The 27,654-nt window shown below is 40.1% G+C and overlaps 1 protein-coding gene across 1 annotated transcript in view; it reads left to right on the forward strand.

The window, feature by feature from the left end:
* Positions 1-15,270: 15,270 nt before the first annotated feature.
* Plcxd3 (phosphatidylinositol specific phospholipase C X domain containing 3) overlaps positions 15,271-27,654 on the forward strand; it is a 201,606-nt gene continuing 189,222 nt past the window's right edge. The window contains exon 1 of the mRNA XM_004652497.2: positions 15,271-15,499. Coding sequence (XP_004652554.1) covers positions 15,397-15,499 — 103 coding nt within the window. The 5' untranslated portion in view covers positions 15,271-15,396. The remainder of the gene's footprint in view (positions 15,500-27,654) is intronic.

Raw genomic sequence — 27,654 nt, forward strand, 5'->3', positions numbered from 1 at the left:
TATATCCATATGATTTTTTAAGGAGCTAATTATAACTTTCTCATGTCACAAGGATGTGTATGGGGTAAATCTTCAGTTATATTTTCTTATTTGTCCTATTCCCTTTCACAAATTAAAATCACTCAGCCAGGGAAATAAGACACTTAGTCATTGCAGCATTCTTTAGACTTTCCTATCAGTTTCTATGTGACTTATGATAGATTTTAGCACTAATGTCTTCTGAAACCACAGTTATCTTTCCTGGGTCCCAGACAACTGCTCCTACATCATTTTATATCAACAGTAATTCCTTCTTTGTAGTACAAATGTTGTAATAATTGATGCAGTGTGTTTAAAAGTATGTTTAGGGATGGAGATATGGCTTAGTGGTTAAGGTGCTTGCCTGCAAAGCCAAAGGACCCAGATTCGATTCCCCAAGACCCATGTAAGCCAGATGCTTATGGTGGTGTATGCATCTGGAGTTCATTTGCAGTGACTGAAAGCCCTGGCACATCCATTCTCTCTCTCTCCCTGCCCCTCTCTCTCAAAGAAATAAAATAAAATAAAAGCATGTTTATTTACAAGCATTGTGTTAGCTATCAAAGATACTTTGATTTCAAATATAGCCATTAAACACTCAGTACAAATATTAGATAATTATTATAAATCCAGCCTGTATGTTAGGAACCTGCCATTTGTCTTTATATGTATCTCCAGAAAAATGCGCACATATATTCTTAGTGCTTTGTCAAGTGGCATTTTCAAGATGAATTCAGTGCTAAAATAAGAGATTATGGTCTACATGGAAAACAAAAAGAAATATTACACTCCTTTTCAACATGCTACATAGAAAATAATCAGTCATAGTACTGTCGTATATAGTGGACAAAATGAGGTTTAGATCTTAGGTTTGTTTGTTTATTAGAATTGTATGCATTTTATTATTTAAGAAAAAGACTGAGTGTCATAAGGTGCAGACACTGAAATCTTTTAAAAGAGAAAGGCTTAACTATTCAGAAGATGGGTAATGATTACAAGGCTGCTGGGCTCCTTCCCGGGCAGGCAGGTAGTGCTGTGGAAGGACCAGGCCTGCTGGTTCCTCCCTAGGGGTTAAGGAGGAAGATGAGCGTACAATGACTCAGAAACCTCTCCTAGCTACCAGAGAAAATCCACACTGAGTCGGGAGTCTTTTCAAAGCAGGAACTCACAAAAAACTCGCTTTATTGCTATGAGCAGTTGTCTATATCATGTTGGGGATGAAGGCAGGGATTTTAGGATGGGGGGGAGGTAAGGGCCAATAGTAAACTGTAACTATTGAAATGGTAATTACAATTAACACATGGAAGTAGCAGGCCAGAAGCCATTAGGCATCCTGCTGAGTCCTAGCTGGCCAGAGACAGGTCACCAAACTTTAGCTAGGCTCAGGAACTTCCACTAGGCCTCACGCCTGGGCCTTTCAGTGCCCAACATCTCCCCCTTTTGTTTTTGTAAGAGCATTAGTCACTGTGGCCCCTGTCTTAGGTTGTCCCCCTCTGGGGATCTTACCTGTCATTGGGTACCATGTGTTTAGCTCATTGAGAACCCACTCAAGGCCTGTCTTAGGTTGTCCCCCTCTGGGGACTCTTACCTGTCATTGGTCACATGGAGGGCAGGGGAGGTGGCAGTGGGTCATCTGAGGAACTTAATTCCTGAGTTGCCAGCCTGTGGTAATGTATTTTGACATGATGAAGTTTTATTGCTTCTAGCCACTGTTGAATAAATTGTGTAATTTTGTTAATTACACAAGGCCCGACAGTGAGGATAAGGAGGGGTGGAAAGAGAAGGAGGCGGAGGGGTCTAGGTAGAGGGAGAAGTTAGGGTAAGAAGCCATGTAAGCCCGTCTGCAGCGGGTTGTCTTGGAGGTCTCGCTGCCTCCTCTCCAAGTCTTCCTGGAACCTCTTAATCTTGTCTTGGACGATTCCCGATTTATTGGCATAAAAGTGGCATTTTTCTTGTAAAAACAAACATACGCCTCTCTTTTTGGCCATTAGTAGATCTAGTCCTCTCCTGCTTTGTAGGACTACCTCAACCAGGGAATCTAGCTTCAAGGAATGATATCTACATCTGGGATTAAGGTAGCTAGGGCACAAGGGCCCATCTAATTGGTGGGCAGAAAGTTATAGGACATCCTGCCTCCACAAACAAGCCATTTCAGAAGGCAGGCAGCATTGAGCATTGGGCTCAGTTGTGTTAAAAGTACAGAAGGAAGGATGAATGTATCCCACATCTGTACTGGAATTATTAGGAGAAGGCGGGGCCCAAATGCCCAAAGGAAACATTGGGAAAAACTAGTCAGGGATGGGGAAGGTGGCTGAGTAATTTTTTTAAGGTCGTATGGACAACTGTACTGTAATTATCTGGGGTGGCCCAAATCGGAGGCCAAGCCAGCAATCCTCCACAAGGGAGGGAGTTATTTAGTTTAGCAGGGTGAAGGACTATTTTAGGAACAGTCCTCAAGGGTAGGACATTTCCTAGAGAAGTGATTGTCAGTGTCCCCTTGTTGGGAAAAATATTTTAGGTCTCTTGCTAGTACCCAAATGGGTTTTTTTTTTTAAAATAAAGTTTTTTCATGGACAAAAATTCCATGAGTTTTACATAAGTTTCTATCAAAAAACTCCTTTCTGTTACAGAGTTTTTGTACTTTAATTACTTCTCAGTATAAAAGATTATCCCGAGCCGGGCGTGGTGGCGCATGCCTTTAATCCCAGCACTTGGGAGGCAGAGGTAGGAGGATCGCCTTGAGTTCAAGGCCACCCTGAGACTACAGAGTTTATTCCAGGTCAGCCTGGACCAGAGTGAGACCCTACCTTGAAAAACCAAAAAAAAAAAAAAAAAAAAAAAAAAAAAAAAAAAAAAAAAGATTATCCCAAGGTTGGGAAACAAACAAACCCTTTGATCTTAGTAATATAAACATAAATATTAAGGAATATTAAGGAATGGCCAGCTCTTATCAGTAACACTGAATGTGTATAAACTTGTTTACATGTAGGTGCTAAAGTCTTGCTGTCAAATGGCCCAGAGCTATGGATATAAGGCCAGCCAAATGACTTTAGACAATTCCCCTTTTTTATTATTTTTTATGAACTGGGCCTCTCCAGGCCTCAGTGCAGAAAGACTGTGTCTGTCTTAGGTTGTTCTGTATGATATTTAGGCCTTACCTGTCATCAGGACAGGAATTCCATCATTCATGCCCCGTCTTAGGTTGACCTAACTTGAGAGAATCTTAACCGTCTTTGACTACCGGCCTCTGCAGGGGCTTTAAGATAATGTCTCAGGAAGCCAGGGTCTGGTCATAGCTGTATTCAATGCACTTCTGTATGGATATCCATAAAGGATCTTAAAAGGCATTTAACAAGTATGGGCAGTAGACACAGAATGAGTAAAAGACAAACACCTGTAGTAGTAAAGCTTTCTATCCAAGAAGTGAGAGAATTTCATCCAGGCAAGGCAGATTTAAAAGCAGATATTAAGTCATCAGCAGCTTTAGCTGCATTAAAAGTAAGATGATTATTTTGTAAAGACAAAATCTTTGAATGTAACTGAATCAGATCGAAGGAAATATTATCTTTGTGTCAAATATGTCTTAAGTGTATTTTCCCAATGTTGTTGACTGTTATTATATTTTTTAGAAGTAACACAAATCCATCAAAAATCTACATGACACTCCAAGTGATTTTTAACTTTTAACCTTAGTATACAAAGCGTCTAACAGGTGAAACTGTATCTAGGGTAAGGATCAAGCCCAAGATCTTAAAGGGAGGTACAGTTTGAATTTTCTCAGGAGCTACTTTAAAGCTGTGAGTATGAAGGATAGTTAGACATTAAAAGTACAAGCCTAAAGCCAAATGTCACAGTATACTTTAGGAACTCCTGCTAGGCACATTTTGTATATCTTTAGATTGAAATCTGAAACCCACCATCACATCTTAAGATAAACAATTGAATATATTGGGGGCCATTTATTTAAATGACCACATTTCGCCCCTGGCTCCCAATAGATTTATAACTATCACACATTATAAATTGTCAGAAAAATTTAGAATACTTAGGGTAAATAAGGCCTTTTTTAGTTGGTCATGTCGGGGTAAGGATTCTCCCTTTTGTTTTTGTAATTGAGGCTTGGGAGTTTGATTATATCTTTTAACAATAGCTTGACCCCGGGGGTTGTATGGAATGCCTGTGGAATGTGAGATTTTCCACATCTGGAGGAAATCTATAAAGGCCTTGCTTAGGAAGCAGGGGGCATTATTTGTTTTAATTTGATTAGGCAGCCCGAGAGTGGTGAAACATTGAAGTATATGACTAATGGCATGTTTAGATTTTTTTCCGGCATGTGCCGATGCGTGGGAAAAGGTCAGTGAGCTCAGTCACCATGAGAGGGCAGACTTCTCCCCTGTCCCCACCTGGGTCAGTCCAAGGGGGCCACGTGGCAGTCTCCCAGGAGGTGGATTGCCCACCATTTCCCAGTAGGGGAGAGTCGGGCACAAGCTGCCAGGAAGGGGGCCATCTATTTAAATTACCAAATTTTTTTCTTTAAGTTAATTTATTAGTTTTCATTTCAGTGAATACAGGCAGTTTGGTACCATTATTTAGGCTCATCTGTGATCTACCCCCTCCCATTAGACCCTCCTTGTTAATGAAAATGGGTCGTGCATTGTGGAGTTAGCCCACAGTTATTGGTATGATAAATGTCTCTGCAAATCATGACCCAACATGTGACTCTGACATTCTTTCCACCCCCTCTTCTGCAAGATTTCCCTGAGCCATGTTGGGTTCATTTTTGGTCTGCTTCAGTGCTGAGGTGTTGGGGGCCTCTGAGGCTTTGGCTCTCTGATTTGGTAGGAGTTGATTTTTCTCTGCGTTGATCTCCTTCCCCTTTGTGCTGGTATCCGGTTCACAGGAAAACATCACCCTTGCTTATTTCGCCAGTTGTCCTTAGTTTCAGTTGGGCCCCTTCTGAGGTATGTTGGGGCAGCTCTCTTCTTAGGATCTGCATCTATCTGGAAAAGAGAAGCAGATTCTCCAACGGAGAGTAAGTTAGCACCCAGAAAATTGAGATAACACTTACTTTTTTGATAGACAGTTTGATAGGTGTAGGCCCTCTTATACCCCGTGATTGATGGTAGCTTGGTATTGGAGAGTGGGCTTGTGTTTGGGTATGGTTCTGACTTGTTTCCCAGCTCCAGCTAAGGGTCTAGTTCCACTGAGTGGATCAGTTAGCCAAATCAAGAGCAATTGATTCCTCACCATGGCTGTGTACCACTATTGCACTTGTGTGGGCATCACATCCGGTTATTTGTTGTGTCCCTGGTTTCCAATAGATTTATAACTATGATATATTATAAATTGTATTCACTTTAATTTTAAAGGTCCCAACAGTCTTGACCAATTTAAGATACTAAGATTTGTAAAATTAAACAAGTTAAACACTTTTAGCATATAAAGGCACAGAGTAAACATTTTTAACTGGTATAAGGCATAGCAAGGAGATACTAAAACAATGTATATTGAACCACCATAACCTAAAATTAGTCTCAGTGTCTGTAATTTTAACTTGCTTGAGGTTTTCTAGCTTAAAATCTTAAGTTTCAGCTGGGCATGGTGGTACACACCTTTCATCCCAGCACTCAGGAGGCGGAGATAGGAAGATTACCATGAGTTTTAGGCCACCTTGAGGCTCCATAGGGAATGCCAGGTCAGCCTGGGCTAGAGTGAAACCCTACCTCAAGAAACAACAAAACAACAACAACAAATCTTAAATCTCTTAGTCCAATATCTCTAGCTAAGCATATCAGTCTATTACAAATTTAACCTTGATTAAAGTCTCTGGGTCTGGGCAGCAGGCCGTAGCCAGCCCTTATGCCAGTAGCCCAGTTCCAACGAAGTGCCCTGTAGTCTTTCTTTCCTCTTAGAAAGCTTATAAGCTAAGCCTCAAAGTTTAATGCTGTCTGTACTTAGAATTTTTGAATTTTTATCTGAATAGTCCATAAAATTTGGCTTACCACTCCAGAAGACACCTTTAGTTGTAAGCATCAAGTTTATGCCTATTTCTTTTAAAAAAAAAAAAGGTTCCAAAAGATTAACATCCACATGGTTAGGTTCATTTCAGCTCATCAAACAGCTTTAGGTTCGCCGAGATAAACTTCTAGACCAGGTACAGTTATGGAGGAAGGAATATTTATTGAAGCTTATAGATCCAGGGGAAGTTCCATAATGGCAGAAAAAGCTGGCCTGCCTTCACAGGCCCAAGGAGAGAGACAGAGAGAGAAGCACAAGCCTTTAGAAATAAAAAAGCCGCCGGTGAACCAAAGGTGAAGGGAAAGAGATGATGGCAAAAGAGGCTGTGGCTATGATCCAAAAGGGAACTTAGTGTTTGCTAATGTAATTGCCGGTCATGATAAACATGTTCAGAGAAAATCAGGTATCTGCATTTTTATCACTAGACATTGGGCAGTTACTCCAGGCATGTGTAGCTTATAACTTAGCTATAGTACCCTTTAACTTATGCATTCTAAAACATGTAGGATGTTGACATTTTCTCATATATTCTTATAGGTAATGTTTTTAAAGTCCATATAATTTTATTTTTGTTTAACAGAATGAAGACAAATTAAATACATTTCATTTTTTTTTAATTTTTTATTTATTTATTTGAGAGTGACAGACACAGAGAGAAAGACAGATAGAGGGAGAGAGAGAATGGGCGCGCCAGGGCTTCCAGCCTCTGCAAACGAACTCCAGACGCGTGTGCCCCCTTGTGCATCTGGCTAACGTGGGACCTGGGGAACCGAGCCTCGAACCGGGGTCCTTAGGCTTCACAGGCAAGCGCTTAACCGCTAAGCCATCTCTCCAGCCCAATACATTTCATTTTTAAAATCTCTTTTGACAGGTGTTGGACTGGAAAGATGGCTCTGTGGTTAAGAGCACTTGCCATTTAAGCATGAGAATCTCTTGGGACAGAGACTACTAAGTTCAACTCCCTTAAACACATATAAAAAGCAAAAACAGCCCATGGTTAGAGACTGAAGAATCATAGAGAGTCATTGAAGGGCAGTAGTTCCAGGTTGAGGGAGAGAAACCATCTCAAATAAACATCTATAGGACTGATAAGAGGCCACCCAACATTCTCCACTGAGTTCAATACACACATACTGACGATGTGTGCATCTGGACACACATATGCTTATAGCACACACACATACACACACACACCTCTTTTTCAGGTGCGTATTCTATAGAAAAATGTTAGTGTTAATTAGCAAAAGTCAAGATACTATAGATTATGTGGAATTACTTTGTTTTGAGTGACGGTATGCAATAAGACTTCTATCACCACGGTTATATTTAGCTATTGAGCTCAAATATGAAAAGGACTAGTTTAAACCTTAAAATTTTCTCCTATATAATGACAACCATAGGAAAAAAAATTACATATAAGGATTAATGGTTAGGATAGTTAATCTCCATTGCTCACATGACTAGATTTGGAATCACCTATGATTCACACTTCTGGACATGTGTGATGTCTGTGATGGTGTTTCCAAAAAGGTTTAACTGAGGAGGGAAGATTTAATCTCAATTTAAGTGGTGCCATCCCATGGATGGGATCCTGAGCTAAATAAAAAGGAAAAAAAGAAAAGAGAGAAAGTGAGTGGGGCGACAGCCGTCATGCCTCTCTGCTTCCCAGCTTCAGACACTTGTGACTAGCTGCCTCATGTTACTGCTGCCACGCACAATGTTCACAGTCCAAAGATCCATCAGTGAAATTTTTAGGAAAACAGGTGGGTCTGCAAAGAATCATATTAAGTGAAGTGACTGAAACTTATATCTCAAAACCACTTTTTCTGCCTCACATGTGGGTCCTAGCTTGTTTTATACATATACACATCGTATGTATGTATGTATGTATGTATGTATGTATGTATGTATGTATGTATATATGTATGTATATACATATATGTCTCATATGTATGTCTTTGCTTCTAATATTTATATAGAAATATCTCCTATGTGGGGACAGGTAGGGGTAAAAGCTAAAATTCCATAATAATGACCAAGAGCAGACAATACAAGATAACAAGGAAGGATGTTGGAGAAAGAAAACAATGTGGAGGGATGTGGGAGCAAGGCAAAAGCACACATATGACTAATGTGAAAGATAAGGAAGATGAAGAGGAAGGAGGATCAACTAAAACAAATTGTGCTCAAAACTGCTATATGGCACCTAAAACTTAGTGTGCTAATGTTTATTTATAAGTGAAAACAATTTAAGAAAATCTAAAAGGAATATACAGAAGTTTTTAAGAAGATTCATGAACTTGCACATATAATCATAAAATTTACCTTACTTCATCAACTTCTTTCCTTAAAGTTTAAGTGGAAAAAATACCACTAATAGGAAGTACGTGTCAAAGTTGCCGATGATAGCTAGCCAGCACTGTCAAAGATACAGTGGACTGGGACTCTGGGAACCCTAGGCAAATAAGTCTGGACTGTGTCATGCTACTGACGAGAAACAGAAAAATGGTCCTTAGTATTAGGAGTTGTTCTGGTACGAGTAAGGTCTTGGGCACCTGCTGAAGATAAGCTATAAGTATGCTCTGTATTCACTCCGTAACTTTTATGGGCCAGAAAGTATCATAATCCTTTTTAATCGTGCTTGACAATAGATGGAATATTGTTCCTGTGGCAGGAATCACCCACCATCCTGCTGTCATGTGTGGCTCCAGCTTCTTCATCGATTGTAGATTTCACTTAATTTGTCCTCCTTCTACATAAGATTTATCATGATGCTGCTATAGAATTACCCTCTTCTCCCTTCCTGTCAGCTCACAATGCAGAGCAAAGCACCACCTGCCATAAACTCAGCCCTGTAAATCTTTTCCACATCTATACTGAGGCGTTTCACATTATCATGCGGGGTCCCTCTCTCACCACAATTGGTAAAATATGAAATGTGTTTAACTTCAGTTTTGTTCATGACAGTCATTGTCTGGAAGATAAACTATTAATTAATAGGAACTTTATAACTAAGCAACAAGCATGGTCCTTCAGTCCAACAAGTTACTGTTCAATTTTTTTTGTGTGTAGTGAAATACACATAACATAAAATTTATTACCTCAACAATTTTAAGTGCATAATTGAGGGACATCAAATATGGTCACATTGTTTTATAGCCAGAACACTATTTCTCCACCTCCTTATCCTTTAAACAACCCTATGCATGGGCTCCACCCATTAAGCAGTTAGTCCTCATTCCTCCAGCCGCAGCTCTGACAGCCACTGTTCTCACTTCTGCCTTAATAATTTTGACTCATCTAGGTACCTTATATGTGGAATCATGCAACATCCTTTTGCAAAATGTCTTCACATTTCCTTCATTTTGTAGCAGATATTAGAATTTCATCACTTTGAAAAGCCAAATTATATCTCATTGTACATATATGCTACATTTTTGTCTGTCCATTCATCTCTTTATGACTGTTGGAGTCATTCTTGCCATGTAGAAATTGTGAATGACATTGATATAAGTATTATAAATTGTTCATAGTGAAGGGAATAGTTGCCACCTATTTTTTGATTCTGCAAATAAACTTAAACCTCTTTTTAAATATTTATTTTTATTTATTTATTTACTAGAGACACAGAGAGGTACACACACACACACACAGAGAGAGAGACAGAGAGAGAGACAGAGAGAGAGAGAGAACAGGCATGCCAGGGCCTCTAGCCACTACAAATGAACTCCATAAGCATGCGCCTCCTTGTGCATCTAGCTTACATGGGTCCTGGGAAGTCAAACCAAGGTCCTTTGGCTTTGCAGGCAAATGCCTTAACCACTAAGCCATCTCTCCATCCCTTAAAACTCTTTTTTTCCCCCAAACTATCCCATGTTCCTACTAGGCTCCATGTTCTGAGAAGCCAAACATTTTGTAGTAATGACCCCAGGAGACCTAGAATATAAACTTTGTTTTCAAATGTCACTCTTAACTTTATCAATGGAGCAAGAGGAAAGGGGAAACAACATAGAGGTAATATGATTCTGAGTGAATTTTTCTTTTAAAATGTATTTTAAACACTAAAGTGCATTGTTCGGTAATTTTTTTCTACTTGGTGAAGGGCTAAAAGTAGGCAAAGGAAGAATTTTGACTGTTGAATGATATATATATATAGCCAAACCATTTATTTATTCAAACATTAAACTATCATTTGACATTTTTCTCCTAGAACATAAATTTGAGAAATTCAGAGTTCATCTTTCTCTCTAGGATAGAGTGCATAAAAGATTTCAATAAATATTTATGAAGTAAACTAGTAAAATAAATTATTAGGATGAGCCCTTATGTCTTAGTCATTGTGAAAGGCATTATAGAATACCAAATGATATCTCCCCTGTTTGTATCAGCTTTGAGACTGGCTAGGGAATTAGAAACACACTACATGATAGCTATAAATGAGCTGCAACTGGTATGTAGAGGAAGGAAATATTTTTTTTTTTCTACTTACAAATGATAAGGGATTTGCAAAGAGGAGTTTGTTTGTATAGAAAGGATTTGGACACTTGAAATATGTGTTCGCCATGTTCCTGAGCAATGGCAGTGAGGAAACAAGAAGCAAGACCATGGGCGGTAGTGTTCTCAGTTCTCAGTACATTCTGTTCAGCAGACTTCACATTCCTTCCATTACGTGTGCTCCGTAGTAGTTCCTTTCCCCTGTCCCAGGAGCAAATGATCACTCTTCACATTTGAGGTAAGGAAACCTAGAACCACAGGAGCACCTAGCTGAGACTGTCTGGGAGTCTCAGCTGCCAGAGTCCATAGACCATTATTCCAATCAGGAGATTATATTCCCAAGCTTATTTGATCTGACATATGAGGCATTGATATAGAAGAGGAGAAAGGGGATAAGACTAAATTCTAAAATATTAAATAGTGGAGCACAGAGGTAGGATTGCCCTTTTTAACTTCCAATGCAAACAGGTATTTTTTGTACTTTAAATATAGTAATTTTCTTTGGATGTAACAGTAGGGAGAAGTTGTAGAGACTATTCAAAACATTGCTCAATAATAGCTAATTTTACAAAAATTCTTTATTGCCTTTACATTTGACTCTAAAAGTATATATTTCAAAAACTATGTTTTAAAAATAATTTCATTGAATTGCTTTAAATAGTTTCTCTTCTAAAATATTACTCGACCTAAATGCATTCTGATGCTTCTGATCTCTACAAATCTTCATTTTTTTATAAAACAATTTGAAATCCATTTACTTGAAAAATAAATTTCCAGTAATTAAGAGATGTTATGAACTAATCAGTGGAGATATATATATATACATATGTATACACACACACACACACACATATACACACACACATATATGTATATATGTATATATAATAGGCAAAGAGTCACTGTGCTTTTTGAGTAGAAGAGATGAAGTAAGTAAATGTTTTAGAAAAGTAGCCTTGTTTCTGTGCTCTGTGACTTTGTTGGAGACCAGACTGCATGAACAAGTTTCAGTAGGAGGAAATTCAGTACTTTACCACTACATTTCCTCTGTTCATTGATGCTTAAAGGAGTGAATTTTGAAGGTAGGCACTACCCTCAAAGTGAAACACTACAGTGAAACATCTTTGATATCTTCCATGTTGTGGAGATGAAAACGTGGATCCATACCTTCAGTTGTTGGCATGGATTGAAAATCCAAGGAAAATATTTTTGTTCCTTCTGTTATTTCCAGCCACTATGTGGTCAGAAAAAGATAAATGATTGATAGGGAACACCAGGGACTGGTAGTAACTATTGCTTGACTTTGCCAGTGGATGTGATGGATTCTTTTATAGGAGAACTTGGCTAGGCTATGTTGCCCAGCTCTTTGGTCAAACTGTCAGAATAGATGTTGTTATGGAGATTAACATTTACAATCACTTACTTAGAGTGAAACATTCCCTGGTACATGGGTAGGTCTTGTCCTACTAGTTGAGACCTTAAATGTAAACAGCGAAGTCTCTTCAAGAAGAAGCAATCCTGTCTTATGATTATCACTTATAAACCTTTCTTGTATTCCTAGCCTGCTGCCTGCCCTACAGATTTAAGACTTGACAGATCTTGCCATGACACGAGCCAATTTCTTAAAATAAAATTTTACTTTCTATTTACTTTTATTTTTATCCCACTGCTATTTTTTTTTTTTATTGATTTTCTTACTATAGTAGTACTGGTTTTCTCATATACTGGAGAACTCTAACAAATACAGTGGCCAAACTGAAATTCAGAGGGATTATGTGACTTTCCTAATGTCATTGGGTAAATGATAACAAGGCTGGTGACGGACAGATGAGGAAACTAAGTCAGAAAATATTGTTCCAAGTATAGCTGACAGGGTCGGGAAAAAAAATATCAACTATCAACCTTTAGCACAATCTTTCCTGGTTTTAATCATTTATATTAACAGTAAATCCTAAAGGTCAAAATAGATAAAGCACAGAAGTGGTTGTATGCTTTACAGAGAGAACTTTATCCAGCATTTCAGGTGCTTTCATAATAATAATAATATATAATAATAATTATTATTATTTTAGTTTTGAGAGAGAGGAGGGAGAGAATGGGCTAGCCACGTCCTTTCAGCCCCCTGTGAACAAACTGCGCCCCCTTGTGCCCATGTGCGACATTACATGCTTACATCAATGCCTCGGCTGAGTGGAGATTCTGAACATGCATTCATTCTTCATGGCTTCATGGGCAAGTGCCTTAACCACTAAGCCATCTCCCCAGCCCAGGTGCTTTCATTTTTTTAAAATTAATTTATTTATTTGCAAGGGGGAAGAGAGAGAGAGAACATGGCAGGGCCTCTAGCTGCTATGAACTCCAGATGCATGTGCCATGTTGTGCATCTGGCTTCATGGGTACTAGGGAATTGAACCGGCATACTAGGCTTTACAGGCAAGTGCCTTAACTACTGAGCAATCCCTCTAGGCCAAGTGATTTCATTTTTAAGCAACTGTTTAGTCAAATTTTTAGGAAACAATCTCAACACACCTGAATAAGGCATAATTTTAAAGTGTTTCTTACCAAAAATAAAATGTCCAAGATTGTATAATCATTTTGCCCTCTTGAAAAAGAATTCTTTTTTTTATTTTTTTAAATCTTTTTTTTTTAATTTTTATTTATTTATTTGAGAGTGACAGACACAGAGAGAAGGACAGATAGAGGGAGAGAGAGAGAATGGGCGCGCCAGGGCTTCCAGTCTCTGCAAACGACCTCCAGACGCGTGCGCCCCCTTGTGCATCTGGCTAACGTGGGACCTGGGGAACTGAGCCTCGAACCGGGGTCCTTAGGCTTCACAGGCAAGCGTTTAACCGCTAAGCCATCTCTCCAGCCCTTGAAAAAGAATTCTTTAAAAGGCTAGGGATAGCTCAAAAAAACACTGAAAGGTAAATATACAGATCTGGCTCTTTTTAGTAATCATGTATACCCTCCACCACAAATCTCTCTGTTATTATTGCATAAGGGAGAGAAAAACGAGCTGATAGAGACTGGGAGATGTACCCCAGCTATTCAGAGAAAGAACAGCTATGCCCCAAAATAGATATTACTTGTTGACCTGAAATGCTGCCCGGAGAGGACCAACCTTAGCCATTGTGGTGGTGATTATAGATCTTTTGGCCAACAACCTTAGACTGAGATAATAGTTGCTGTAAGTGAAAGGTGATAAATGTCTGGTGTGTTAGTATGAATATTAAATTTTTTTTGTGAAAAAAAACTGGTACATCTCATTCTCATCCCTAAAGATAAGCCTACTGTTTCCTCTTGAAGCTATGCATTGATTCTATGGGGAGAATAAAAAATCAGATCAAAAGGATGAGATAATGTCTCTTTTCTCTCCCATGGTGCTCTCCACTTGATGAGGAATACTCTTAGGTCTCAGCGTCCATGTGCAAACTAAGTATGCTCTTGAGTTTTGTAAATGCTAAATAACCCATTTATTTATTTATTTATTTTGAAGCAAGCCCAATAGATTGGCCCCCCCCTTTTTTTATGAGAAAGAGAGGTCATTGGCACGCCAGGGCCTTCAACCACTGAACTCGAACTCCAAATGTCTGGGCCACCTTGTACGCATGTGCGACCTTGTGCACTTGCGTCACCTTGTGCATCTGGCTTATGTAGGATTTGAAGAGTCAAACACGGATCCTTAGGTTTCGCAGGCAAGTGCCTTAATCGCTAAGCCATCTCTCCAGGCCTTGTTATTTTTCTTGCTGCACTGAAGTGATTATTCTCATGTTTCATAGCTATCTCCTGCCTTGATTTTTATTTCTTCAACTTAATAGCATTTGCTTCACGAAAAGCATTCACATCTCACTTGTCTGGGGAAATAGGACCATTTCACGCCCTGTTTCTCTGGATAGCATGCTTTCGGTCCCTTTCATATATGCCTGCGCAGGCCACTGCCGTTCTCCTTTGGAAGAACTGGTCTCTCTGCTTGTTTCCGTTTAAGAGCAGGTGGACCCAGACAGTACTTTGGAGCCTCAATGAGTGATTTATCTCTCCAGAGGCACATCTCTCTTAGCCTGCCAAGGAATAAAAATCCAATCTCATAGATGACTTCAAACGGAGCCAAACACATTCCACCAAATGCTACTGGCAACAATTACAGCATGTCATTGGGGGAAATGTGATTTTCTTGCCAGCACCAGGTTTTGGTCTTGCCCCGAGTGTCATGAAACCAACAGAAAGACACGCACAGCTTTCTCCACAGAAATGCCAGGTCCGTTTTCACCTGGTGCAGTATTTCACTATGAAACGCATGGGACAAGGGTACCAGGAATTCAGAACCTCCTAGAATGCTCTGGCCTGGCCGTGGCCTGACATCAAGGGTACCAGCCATTCCAAAGATCAGGCCAAGTGGAAAGGACCACCATTTTGTCCACGCAGGGCGCAGGGAAGGCGCAACCTGTTGTCTAGCTCGGGCTAGGGGCGCTCTCTGGGGAGGCTCAAGTCCCTGGGGGCGGCGCGTCCGCGGCTTCGGGCAATGTCCTCCGCAAGTCTTCTAGCTTTCCAGTCCACCACGAGACTGTCCTTCACGCCAGCAGGACCGGGAAGCCATAGCAAGGGGCGAATCAAGTTTGGGAGAGAGGGTGAGGGTCGAGAGAGGGTGCAGCGGGGTGGGCGCGGAGGCGGGCGGGGCGCGGGGCGCGCGCGAACAAAGCCCGGAGCCGGGCCGGGCGCCCCGGGGAGCTCGGCCGTGCTTCTGAATAATTATTACAATGAGTGTGTGTCTGCGCCATCCTGTGGGCGTGGCCCCGAGCCCCGAGTAAACTCCACGGGGCGGTGGAGCCAACACCGGGTTCGCGGCACCAGCGCCACACGCCTGGCACCATGGCCGCGTCTCAGGGGAAGCTGGAGCTGACCTTCGCCGACTGGATGGGCACCTTGCCGGAGAGCATCCACAGCATCCCGCTCACCAATTTAGCCATCCCAGGTAGGCGCCCGGGAGCCCGGCAGCACCCCCCCCCCCGCGCCCCGCTGCGACCCCGACCCCCCTGCCCAGAGGGAGGGGCGCGGCCTCTGTGGACCCCTCCCGAACCCCGGTGACCATCACTCCCCCCCACACACACCCCAGCCCCCGGCTCGGGGAACGACGGCGGCGCCTCGGCCCCGGGGCGGACCCGGCTCTGTGGGCTGATCGTGCGCGGGCATGGGGAGCTGGGTCTCTGGAGCGGGGACCGCTTTGGTGGCTTCTCCCCTGAAATCTACGGGGATCATTAGTATTCGTCCCCAGTCTCCCCCGAAGAGTGGGGAAAGTTCAGGGACCCGCAGCGGCGCGCTCGGTGCCCTTGACCGGGAGCCCATGGGGGCGACGAGTCCAGCGCGCTCGCTGCTCAGCTGGACCGGGCAGGGCGTCCGCTCCCAGCGCCTGCGGAGCAACGACAGGTGCTCGGCTCTGCTTTGCAGACCTTGCCTCGGCTGCTCCGGGCCGGCGGACTGAAGCCGGACTGTGGAACCCAAACAAGAGCGGCGCAGGGATGAGATTCATGTGTCCAATGCAGGGCCCAGACAGCCCACAGGGAGGGATGCTTGGAAAAAGCGAGAAAGAGGAGGGATGTGTCAAGAGACTTTAGCCTGACAGGTGACCCTTGCACCCAAGGACTGGTTAGCTTGCTTGAGAGGAACTGGTTTATCCCAAGTATCCAAGAGAGAGGTTCATTTCAGGACAGGAACGGTCCTGCTTGCTTGCCAATTTGGCCATGCACATGAGCTGAAGGAGTGTGCACCTGATTCTCCCAGGACTGTGCTGGAGGGCAAATTACCTGTGGTCAGCCCACCTCCAGCCCCAGTAGAGCTGGGTTGATTAAGCTCAAGCCTTCTGGCCTACCTCCTCTTAACCTGTCCTATCCAGGGTTTCCTCCCATCAAACCTTTTCATGAAAACATTCGGGGGGGGGGGGGGGAGCGCTCGACAAACCTATAAAAGAAACGAGGAGAAAGGTGAAAAGGGGGAAGGAGGGAGAGAGGGTAGAGGAAGGAAGGAAGAACGAGAGGAAGGAGAAAGGGTTTTTGAGGTCCAGCCAATAGCTCTGAAGTCAGTCCATCGTGTGATCAATGGCAGTAGTGTGTTTGGAGGTGGTCATGGCAGGCTCAGGCTGCCCCCAGCTCAGTCCTCAGAACGAGTCTTCTCCGGTCCTCACTCAACTGATGACTTTACTGGGAAAGAACCATCCAGCTTCTCATCTATATTAACTCCACTATCAGGAAATCATGGGGATTGCTCTTTAAAGAAGAAAGTAGAAGGCACAGAACTTTGTTAGCGAACTTCCACTCTTCTCATCCATTATTTCTCCTTCTGGATTTATTGTAGCTTCTGTAGGTACTTTCACATGATCCTGCCCGTATGATACATTTAGCTGGCAAGAAGGGCAAGGGCTGAGGTGCCAGCTCATTGGCAGGGGACTCCAGCGATTTGGCCCGATTTGGCACAGCCAGTCTTACAGAATGCAATGACTACCCGCTTGAATTGACCTTACATAATACTTCCCTTCCCAAAACCCTGTTATGTATAGTACATTCTTACACAAACCCTGTAAAGTGGGCCGTGCTGGCCTTGCTATTTTCATTTCATAGATTAGTTACAAAAATTAACTCAAATTCAGTGTTGACAATTGACCTAAAATCAGCTTAGTAATCTGAACTCTAAACTGAATCTTAGAGAGGAACTCCCGGAATTGTGGAGGGAAGGCTTTGAGACTTACGTTAAGATCACTCAGAAGCAAGCGCGAGCCAAGGTGAGATGATGAACAGCCTATGGGACAAAGTGAAGCTTTGAGGTCAGAGATTTTGATATTCTGGCCTTCTGTTAGTAGAGACATAACAGGAATAATGGAATGCCATGGGCATTTCCACTGAGTTCCCAACGCCTTTTAGTATAATATTCCAAGTGAGTTCTCTCCAGAGTCTTGCATTTTTAGAACTAGCGTGCATGCACACAGACATGCGCGCAGGTACAGACACACACACACACGGATTTTACCAACTCTATATTCTTGAATGCCCCAATGGTCGTGTAAAGCAGATTAGATTAAATCTAGGGTTAAAAACAAGTTTGGTACCTTCCTGCATTACTCAACACAGAATTTTTTGGAGGAAAAAGAAGACATTCAAATTTTGATAGAGCAGACTAATTGGAGACTATTAAACACTAATGGAATAATTGCCTTAAAATCATGCTAATAGCTTCCTGGCTGCTACATGTTTACTTGGCCAGTTGCTTCAGCTTGAATTAAGCAATTATCCCCACCATTTAAAACCCCGCCTGGTGCACAGCATAAGTGTTTCTATGGAGGGAAACTGCTGTTCAGCAGTCATGAAAGCTTCAGGTTTTCTTAGGTGAAGGAGGAACCACCTAATTATGAGGCCATCCACATGGAGCATCTGACCAAATTACACAAGACCAGAGCAAAGGGAGGTGTGTGTGTGTGTGTGTGTGTGTGTGTGTGTGTATGTGTGTGTGCGTTATAGTGTCTTCCATGTACTCTGGTGTTGGCCAGTATTCCTTAAATGTATGCCTTGAATGCCTTGAAAACCATGTCTCTCGGTTTTGTTTTGCATTTAAAGGCTTCATGAGTTGATATTTGCTGGACTGAGGGAATGTTAGTAACTATTATTAGTAAATTTATTTTGGATTCATTTTTTCAAAGGCAAGATAGTACCTATCAGAACACATTGACTGTTGCTCAAATTTCTGTTTTGTTTATCCCTTTTTTCCGTCTGATGGAACCAGGGAGAAAAATTAACCAAGGTAAGGTAAGAAACAGAAACAGGTTTCCTCTGTGTCACAAGGGGTTTCAGGTTATGAATGATGTTTCCTTTTAGCACAGGCAGGTGCCAGAGGATAAACAGAGGTGGAAACATGAAATCAAAGGCTAAAAAATGAAGGCAAAAGTGAGTCTGGTGAGTAACTGGCATTTTTGCAGCAGAGTTCTAGCTGAATGTTCATGGCAGCTCCAGAACCATCAGAGCGGCGTGCGACATGCTGGGGATCTGAGTCTGCCTCAGAGCACGGCCCAGAGTTTGCATGACTGAGGCAAGTTTGGTTTGTAGGAGGAATTTGTTTGATATATGATGAAAATCTTTTACTACCGTCAAACTGGCCATGCAATAATGGCAAGTTGGTTAAAATGGTGTGGAACTGGAACCTTGGAGAGAATGTGTGTTTTCTTGATCAGGGAGTCATTGATTCTACTTTACATAAGGTGCACAGAAATGCTTTATAGGTCAGTGACACACAAATACTTGTTAATTTCCTTTAGAAAATGCCAACACTAATGAAAAAGACCAGTCTTTCTTAGGGAAACTGAGCACGTGCATAACCCTGGTTCCTTGTCTGCTTTAGTTCACGTTTGTGTTGCTGTTTGTTTTGTGGTGATGAGAATTGAACCCAGAGCCTTATACATCATAGACAAGTGCTGTGCCACTTAGATGGAGCCTTATAAATTGTTTATTCCTTACCTCACGGTAGTCCCTTTGTGTTGTTAGTATTCCTAGAACCAACTCCCTTCCTCTTTTTTACAATTTACTATTCTATGTAATCAGAACGAGACCATCTATGGTAATATATGGTAAATCTGATACTGAGTCTAATTCAATACATTTCTTTTTTTTAAAAAAAGCACAGTGTTTTTCATATTTTCAGTCAGGATAATGATACAGAAGTTAATCTATCAGGTCAATTAAAAGTTGACAAATTTGTTCAGGATGGATATCCCTCCAGGTTTATCTGTTCAGCTCCCTATTTGTTTTGATTTTGATAAAGTAAAAAAAGGAAAAGAAAATTGGAGAATAGCTGGGTGGGTAGCATTTTAACATTTATTTAAAATTTGACACAAAATTGTACATATTTGATGGGTATCTTGTAATATTTTGTTAATACTTTGTGTAGTGTGCATATTAAGTTAAACACATATGTTCAAATGTTTATTATTGCTTCATGGTACAAACATTTAGAGTCCTTTCTTCAAGCTTTTCTGGAACTACACAGCACATCGTTGCTCCCTGTACTCCTCCTACCGCATGAAAGAACTCCAGAACTTGTTTCCCTCACATACCCATAACTTAGTGTCCAGTAACCAGCCTCTTGTCCTCTCTCTGTTCTTGTCCTGAGAAAGTTTGTTCTACTACAACTTTTTCTTGATCGGCTTGAATTGAATTCCTATTATCAATCAACGTGAGGTGATATGTATTTTACCATTTACACTGTTTTCCTAGGTGTATATTTGATTTTCATGTATTGTACCAACAATATCCTAAGGCTTTGTCACTCAAAGTTGGTCCGGTAACCAGCAGTATGAGCATACATGACAGTTTGATAGAAACATAGCATCTCAAATTCCATTCCTTACATTTGTTTAATCACGATATATATTTAACAAAATGATGATATGATTCAGATACATATCTGAAGTCTGAGAAACACAGCTTTAATATAGCGTGAAGGAGGAACTTTATTATGTGAATGACAGAGCCAAATTTAAGGATTCATCGAGGTGGCTTTCTTTTGGGCCTTCCATGAATGTTCAAATTTACAACTAGGCTTAAAGACAGAACTCCATATTTGACTCGAGGATAATTGCCCAGGCTGGTAACATTTCTGATAACTAACATTTTCGTTCATCATGCACCTTGAGCAGTAAATGTAATTTAATTGCTACTTAAGTGTTCAGGTTCAGTCACTGTGATAAATCTAAAACCTTTCCCCTTGTTTTTTAAAGTCATACTGCTCACTGATTGATATTAGCTCTCAGCAGCACTTAAGATTAGCCCATCTTATGATGCTCATGGAGTCTAAAAACAGCTTAGGAAAGTTCCCTACATTGGTTCTGTATCTATTAGGTCTCATTACCCAGGGATTTCTGCTGTATTTATAAGTTGTAAGTCCATCCATTTAATCTCTAAGGTGGAACTTTTCAGTATTGCTCTTCAACAGAAAACTGTCCAGAAAAGGTAAACAGTAAGTTGGTAGAAAGAGTATATTGAGCAAAAGAAAATAATTAGTTTTGCAAGGCATAACTTATTTATCTGAAACATGTTTTTAATGGAATAGAAACGTGTGGATGTGGGCATAATTCAGTTGATTGAATATCAATTATTTGACAGTATAAATATTCTAAAATAGTTAGACACCACAAATGAAACACACATGCACATGGGCACACACACACACACACACACACACACACACACACACACATTGCCCTCACTGCTAAAACAGATATCATAGTATTTAAATGTTAAGTTTCACACACTTTATGCTTATGAAAAATTCACACACTCTTACTTAGAATTTTCTTTTGTTACATTCTAATCCTACATAATCATAATAGCAAGAGTGAAATAACAAAAAAGAAGGAAGACTACTGATATCATATACCAATGATAGCACTTGGGAATATTTGTAAGAGTAGGCTTACAAATGACTACACACTGACATAAAGAAAAAAAAAAAAACACCAGCTCCAAAAGTAAGACAAGAGGCATGATAATAATCCATTTTCATTTATCCAGGATACTTCCTTAATGGATTTGCAGTTAGCTCTAAGCATGTCTGAATGAATTCTTAAGTATGGTTGATTAGCCAGACTGTTGGGCTGCATTGATCGGTCAGTCATTTGGGTTACTACAGTAGCGCCTCATTTCTCTTCCTTCCTGTCTTGGTGAGGCTTTGGGGAATGGTCACTGCTATCTTGATATACTGTGGTGTGTCTGTAGAGGCCCAGAATTAAATATGCTGATGTACACCAGGATCAAAGGCTCCAAGAGCTGTTGAGCCAGCCTGTACTATGGTTGACTCTGCGCCACTGCTGAAGCCATGCTACTGCCCAGACTTCCTATTTTGGGCCTAGTTTATATGATTCTCTTGTTGTTACCCTTCTGTCTTGTGATTCAAATATGAGTTTAGGAGGGATGGCAGAGGACAACATGGGAGATATAGTTTGTCGTCTCCTTTGCTTTTTTCTTGACACTATTTGAGTCTCTCTGTGTGTGCATACGTATATTAAGTGCATTTGTGTGTGTGCGTGGATATATGAGGGGCATCTATTTTCTCTAGAAATCAATTCTTTGTTTTTCAGGAAGCTACTTGATTTTTCCTATAACTCTGGTTAGCGCTACCTAATTGAGGTCCTATAGACAAGTCTGTAGAAGAAATCTACATAGGACCTATGTTTTTCCTCACTAAGCATTTTGAATAATTTAAATAGAGCCAGATAGTTTGATTTGAAGCACGACTGTAGTAAGCCAAATGAACCCCTGTATTTAAACAGACAGTAACTGGTATGCTTGACCCTTCTAAAAATAGTTACAACACACACACACACACACACACACACACACAGAAAGAGAGAGAGAGAGAGAGAGAGAGAGAGAGAGAGAGACGCTATTGTCACTTAAAAAATCAAACTTTGTTTCTTGCAAAATAGTGTCTGTTAACACAAGTGAGACTACCTTTTGTCCATAAGTACTAGTCTTGGAGCTTGCCATTATGATGCAGGCTCAAAGATCTCCTAGACATAGTCAACTGAGACTTAATGCACTCAATAAACAAGTTGTATGTCATCTTCTGTCTCCTGGTCTATGTAGGTTTAGAGTTAGCCTTCAGAAGACTAGGGACTCAGAAAAGCATCTAAACTACATATTCCAGAAAAGATAGGTAAAGAGAAACAAACACCCCATGGTTCAGGTACTGTTCTACTTCCAAAAGCTTTCCACAGTGCCATATGCTTTCATAATGCTCTACTAAGAAAGGAAGCTATGCCAGAATGAGAGGCAGGAACATTCTTGCAGCTTCCAGGATTAGTCACCTCTGGAGATCAGATGGCCTGTGGATTTGTTACATGTGCTCTTGCTATGTTTCTGTCCTTCACCACAGATCCTGAGAGCGGACAACCCTGTCTGAAATGCCAGCTACTCCTTTGTTTGACACATTATTCCTGTGAATTAACTCTTATAAAGAAGTTATGTTTATCTGTCATCAGTATGATTATTTGGTTGCTCAATTCAGCTGGAGACTTTTTTATTTCAAGAAGGAAAGTGAACTATGGTACTATGGTGGATCATTGCTTTCCTGAAAGCCCCTCTGGCATGTGTGGTGGTGGTGAGGAGGGAGATGTGCTTAATGGAGTACTGATGGGCAAATGGAATCTATATAAAGGCACGATTCATGCCATGTAAACTCCAGTTGCCATATGGAATAAGATCATCACCATGGCCTCAGGGCAGAGTTAGCTGTAAACAGGAGTGCCCTGGCCTTATCGGAAGGAAACAAAGGTAGTCAAAGGGTTGCAACCATCCGGATACAGGGGAAAGCTGACAGTTTTTTTTTTTTTTTATCACACCTCATATGTGTTCATTTCTCTTTTATCAAGTCAAATGCCATAGTCCAGCATTAGAGTTGCACCCTCAGCAATGTCCTCAATTTTCTTCTCTTAATCTTTCTTGTTCTTTTTACATGGAAAAAACTTCAACTTAGTTGAACTCAACTTTCCATTTATTCCAATCTCATAAAACTTCAGTGGAGTGACTGGGAAGATGGTTCAGTGTATAAAGCACTTGCCCCATAAGTAGGAGGAGAGGAGTTCAGATCTGCAGAACCCACATGGCTGTCAAATGGATTGACAGCTTGCCCATAGTCCCAAAGCTGGGGACATGGAGACAGAACATTCCTGGAGACATCTCGCTGACTAGACTAGCCAAATTGGTGAGACCTGGGCTCAAGTGACAGCTGCATTCCACACGTACATGCACACACTTACATGTGTGCCCACACACATGTGAACATGTATACACCTACTACACACACATAAAAGAATTTGATGGATAAACATTAATGAAAAGGTCAAAGACTAGGTGAATCAACACAGTAGAAATTTCTGAACATGGGCTGGAGAGATGGCTTAGCAGTTCAGATGTTTGCCTGCAAAACATAATGACCCAAGTTCAATTCCCCGGTATCCGCATAAAGTCAGACTCACAAAAGGGGCACGTGCATCTGGAGTTCACTTGCAGTGGCTAGAAGCCCTAGCATGCCTGTTTTCTCTCTTTAAAAATAAAAAATACATATTTAAAAAGAAATTTCTGAATATAAATTTGAAATAGGCATTCAATTTAGCCTTAAAGTTTTATAATACTTTTTTAGTAAATTCATTTTTCCTTCTTTTGAGATGAAAATTATGTAGCTTTTCTTATTTCTCAAATCAACATCATTTAAGCTAATTACTACTCTTTTTGATGACTAGACAAGAACTTGTTGTTTACCACTGTTGAACTCAACACACCTGCAATTATTTCTGTATATTCTGCATTTCACCGAGATAAGTAGAAGACATGGATTTATTTCTAGTGCAATCTTGTTTCTCTGCTTGTGTCTAACCTCATCCACTGACATTCTCCTCAAAGTTTATTCTTGTGTTATCTACTTTTCCAGATTTACCCCACCACACACACTTCTATGGAATCACTATTCTAAAAACACAGATGCCTGTTTGTATCTTGTCACAATTTGTTGAATCATAATAAATTCACAAGCTATGTCAATTTCACTGGCTTCAATCCACCAAGTAGTACTGATTTTCTTTGGTAATTGGCTTCCACTGGTAAACAAAGATCTTTTAAATCTCTCTTAATTATTAATATTAATTTTTAGATCACACATTTAAATCACATAATAATAATATCTATATGGATAGGTTCCAGGATGGCTACAGAAGGGGTAAAGAGGCTAGGGAGGCCTAGGACTGATTTGTCCCTGCATCTGCTTAGTGTGCCTCTAGCAGCTCTCTAAGCATCTGTCTATGTCTTAGAACCTGCAAGAACTCTGTTTTTGTATCAGCTCCCTGCTTCTTGGAGTGTCTAGAACCTGGATACAGCCTCTTTAACCCTTCTGTAGCCATTCTGGAACCTACACATATAGATATTATGATTGTGTGATATATAATGTGTGATTCAAAAATTAATATTAATAATTAAGATTGGAGATTTAAAAGCCACTGTGTTTCACAATAGTTACCCACCTAAAGCATGACACACTCTGGTCTCCCCAACCACTTCAGTTAACCCACTAGTAACACACCTTTAAAACGCCCACTAAACTGTCTTTTCATCTGCTAAACTCTTTTTCAAGTACTTGAAGAAATCAAGTTGTTGTTTTCAAAGTTGTTAGTTTTTTCTTTCCTTATGGCATATTTTAATCTCATTGCTCTCCACTATAACATTAAAATTGTGGAAAATCTGTATTTTGCCCCCAGCTAATAGTTATGGTTCCATGGTATAATTTGACCTTTCAGCAGCATTTGATGTGCCTCATACTATACCCCTCTTCCTTAAACGTGTTTTGCCTTTTGGCTTCTTAACCTACTTTATTTATTGTAAAAATATAATATAATGCTCACTTAAGTTGTAAATCAACCATAGCACATTATTTTTTAAGCTAAAATACAATGTTTACAAGCAGATTTATAGAATGCTTTTATTATGCATGACCAAAACTTCATACCCATTGAACAGAAACTTCATGTTTCTCCCTCTCTACTACTTTGGCAGTTACCATCCCATTCTCTACCTTGAAGAGTTTGGCTACTTTAGATATATCCTGTAAGTGAAATCAGTAACTGGCTTATTTCAATTAACATGCTGTCATCAAAATTCATCCATGTTATGTACAGCATGTGACAGGATTTCCTACTTGAGAATTTAACAAGTAATCCATCCACTTGTATGCATATACCACTGTCTCCAACCCAGTCATGTTCTGATGGACACTTAGATTGTGACCATTGCTTCCATGGACACAGAGATAACAATTCAGTTTCGAGATTCTGATTTCAATTCTTTGGAAAGAATACTGGAAGGTAGGTCTTCTGTATCACATGGTAGTTTACTCTTAAGTGTTTCAGTGTTTTAGAGGCTGCATCAGTTTTCCTCCCACCTACAGTGATTAAGGATTTCAAATTTTCTTCATGCTTACCAGCACTTCCTACTTTTGATATCAGCTCTTCTAATGAGTACAAGGTAAGATGTTTTTAATTTTAATTTCCCTGGGGATTATTGATATCTGAGCACCTTTGCATGTACCATTTAGCTATTTTGGTTTCTTTCAAGAAATGTCCACTGTAGTTCTTAGGCAAGTTTCTCAAAATTTTATTTTATTTATATGATAACAGGTTATACTTGTTTATCCCCCTCATCCTGCTTCCATTATCCTTGGGGCCCTTCTCAGTGTGTCAGTGTGGTTAAGGTATTCACTGTGGGATCATGAAGTCCCTGTGGAGTCGTGGGCCCATTTCTTTCCTTCCTTTTAGAGACAGTGAGGATGACAGCAAGTAAGAGAGAGAGAGAGAAAGAGAGAGAGAGAATTGGCACACAAGGGCCTCAGCCACTCTAAGTGAACTCCGACACTTATGTCACCTAGTGGGCATATACCTGCCTCACCTTTGTGTGTCTGGCTTACGTGAGATATGGAGAGATTGAACATAGGTCTTTAGGCCAGTGCTTTAACTACTAAGCCATCTCTCCAACCCTAATCCAGTTTTTAATAAGATATTTATTCAAATTTTTGCTGCAGAGTTATAGGAATTAATTTATATGTTTCATAAATTAATCATTTATCAACATGCAGTATCAGATATTCAGTGGACTGTCCTTCTACAGGGCTAGTTGTTTCTTTGTCACACTGAAGCTTCTTAGGTCGATGTAGTCATAATTGACCACTTTTATGTCTCATATTCCAGAATTTACCAAGTCCAATTCCATGAAGGTTTCCCCCAGTTTTCCGCTAAGTTTTCTAGTTTCATCTCTTAAGTTTAAATCTTTACTCCATTTTGGATTGTTTTTTGCGTATGGCATGAAACAGAACTCTAGCTTAATTCTTCTCCATGTAGATGTGTGTTTTTCCAAACATTACTTGTTGAAGACACTATCATTTTGTCCTTATTCATATATTCATATTTGATATTTCATTATAGTTCATATTGGAACATTATGTTTTTAAGAATTTTGTCAATTCCTTCTGGACTTGTTGGCATATACTCTTTCATAGTTGTCTTTTATAATTCTTTCTACTTCTGTGGGTTTAGGTATAATGTCTTTTATTTCATTGCTAATTTTGTTTCAACTTTTATTATTAAATTTTTATTTTTCAATATTTTTATTGAGAACTTTAATAGATGAATATATTACAAATTGGTGTTATTCCTATTGGATTATACTCTTATGTTCCCTTGCTCCCACCTCCATCCTACTGAAGAAACTTCAGTGGGGTTATCAGTAATTACTGTGGTGTCATGAATGCATCAGACTTGGAGGTGGGGCACAATGGCTCAGTGTACAATTTAGCACGTTATGACTCTTACATGCTTTCCACATCCTCTTCTATAATGTTCCTTGAACCCTGGAGGGTAAGTTATAAGCCTCCTTTGGTGTTAAATGTCAATTTTGTTAATCTTTAAAAAAATGTCGTTTTTTTTTTTTGTTTTTTACTTTTTTCTGTTCTGCATTATTCATTTCTGCTCTTTTATTATATCCTTACCTCTACTAACTTTGATCTTAGGTTTGTTCTTTTCCAAGTTCCATGATAGTTTTGTCATATATGATATGATTTATGGGTCATTATCATCTCTTCTAGCCTGCCAGGTTTTTGCTTGGAAGTCTACTGGTCGTATACTAGAATTCACTTATATATTAAGTATACATTTTCTCTTAATTGCTTTCAAATTTTCTGTCTTGACTTTTGGAAATTAGATTACAATGTGTCTGAATATAGTGCATCAGATTTTGGCCTCTGGAAGCTGAATGACCATTTCCCCTACTCTGAGACTTAGGGAGTTTGGGGCCACTTTCTTTTACTTTTCTTTTTAAAAATTCCATTATCTGTATGTTGGTATTCTTTATTTTGTGTCATGTATCCTAGATGTGTTCTTTATTCCTGTTCATCTTCTATTTTTTCTCTCCTAACTGTGTAATTTCATACACCCAGTTCTCAAGTTTGCTGGTGTCCTTTTTCTGCTTGATCAAGCCTACTGTTGAATACATCTAATAAAAAATTTCAGTTTACATCTTGCATTCTTCAGTTCCAGATTTTCTTCACATATTT

Source organism: Jaculus jaculus, chromosome 13 (genome assembly GCF_020740685.1).
Source record: "Jaculus jaculus isolate mJacJac1 chromosome 13, mJacJac1.mat.Y.cur, whole genome shotgun sequence".
Classification (NCBI taxonomy): Eukaryota; Metazoa; Chordata; class Mammalia; order Rodentia; family Dipodidae; genus Jaculus; species Jaculus jaculus.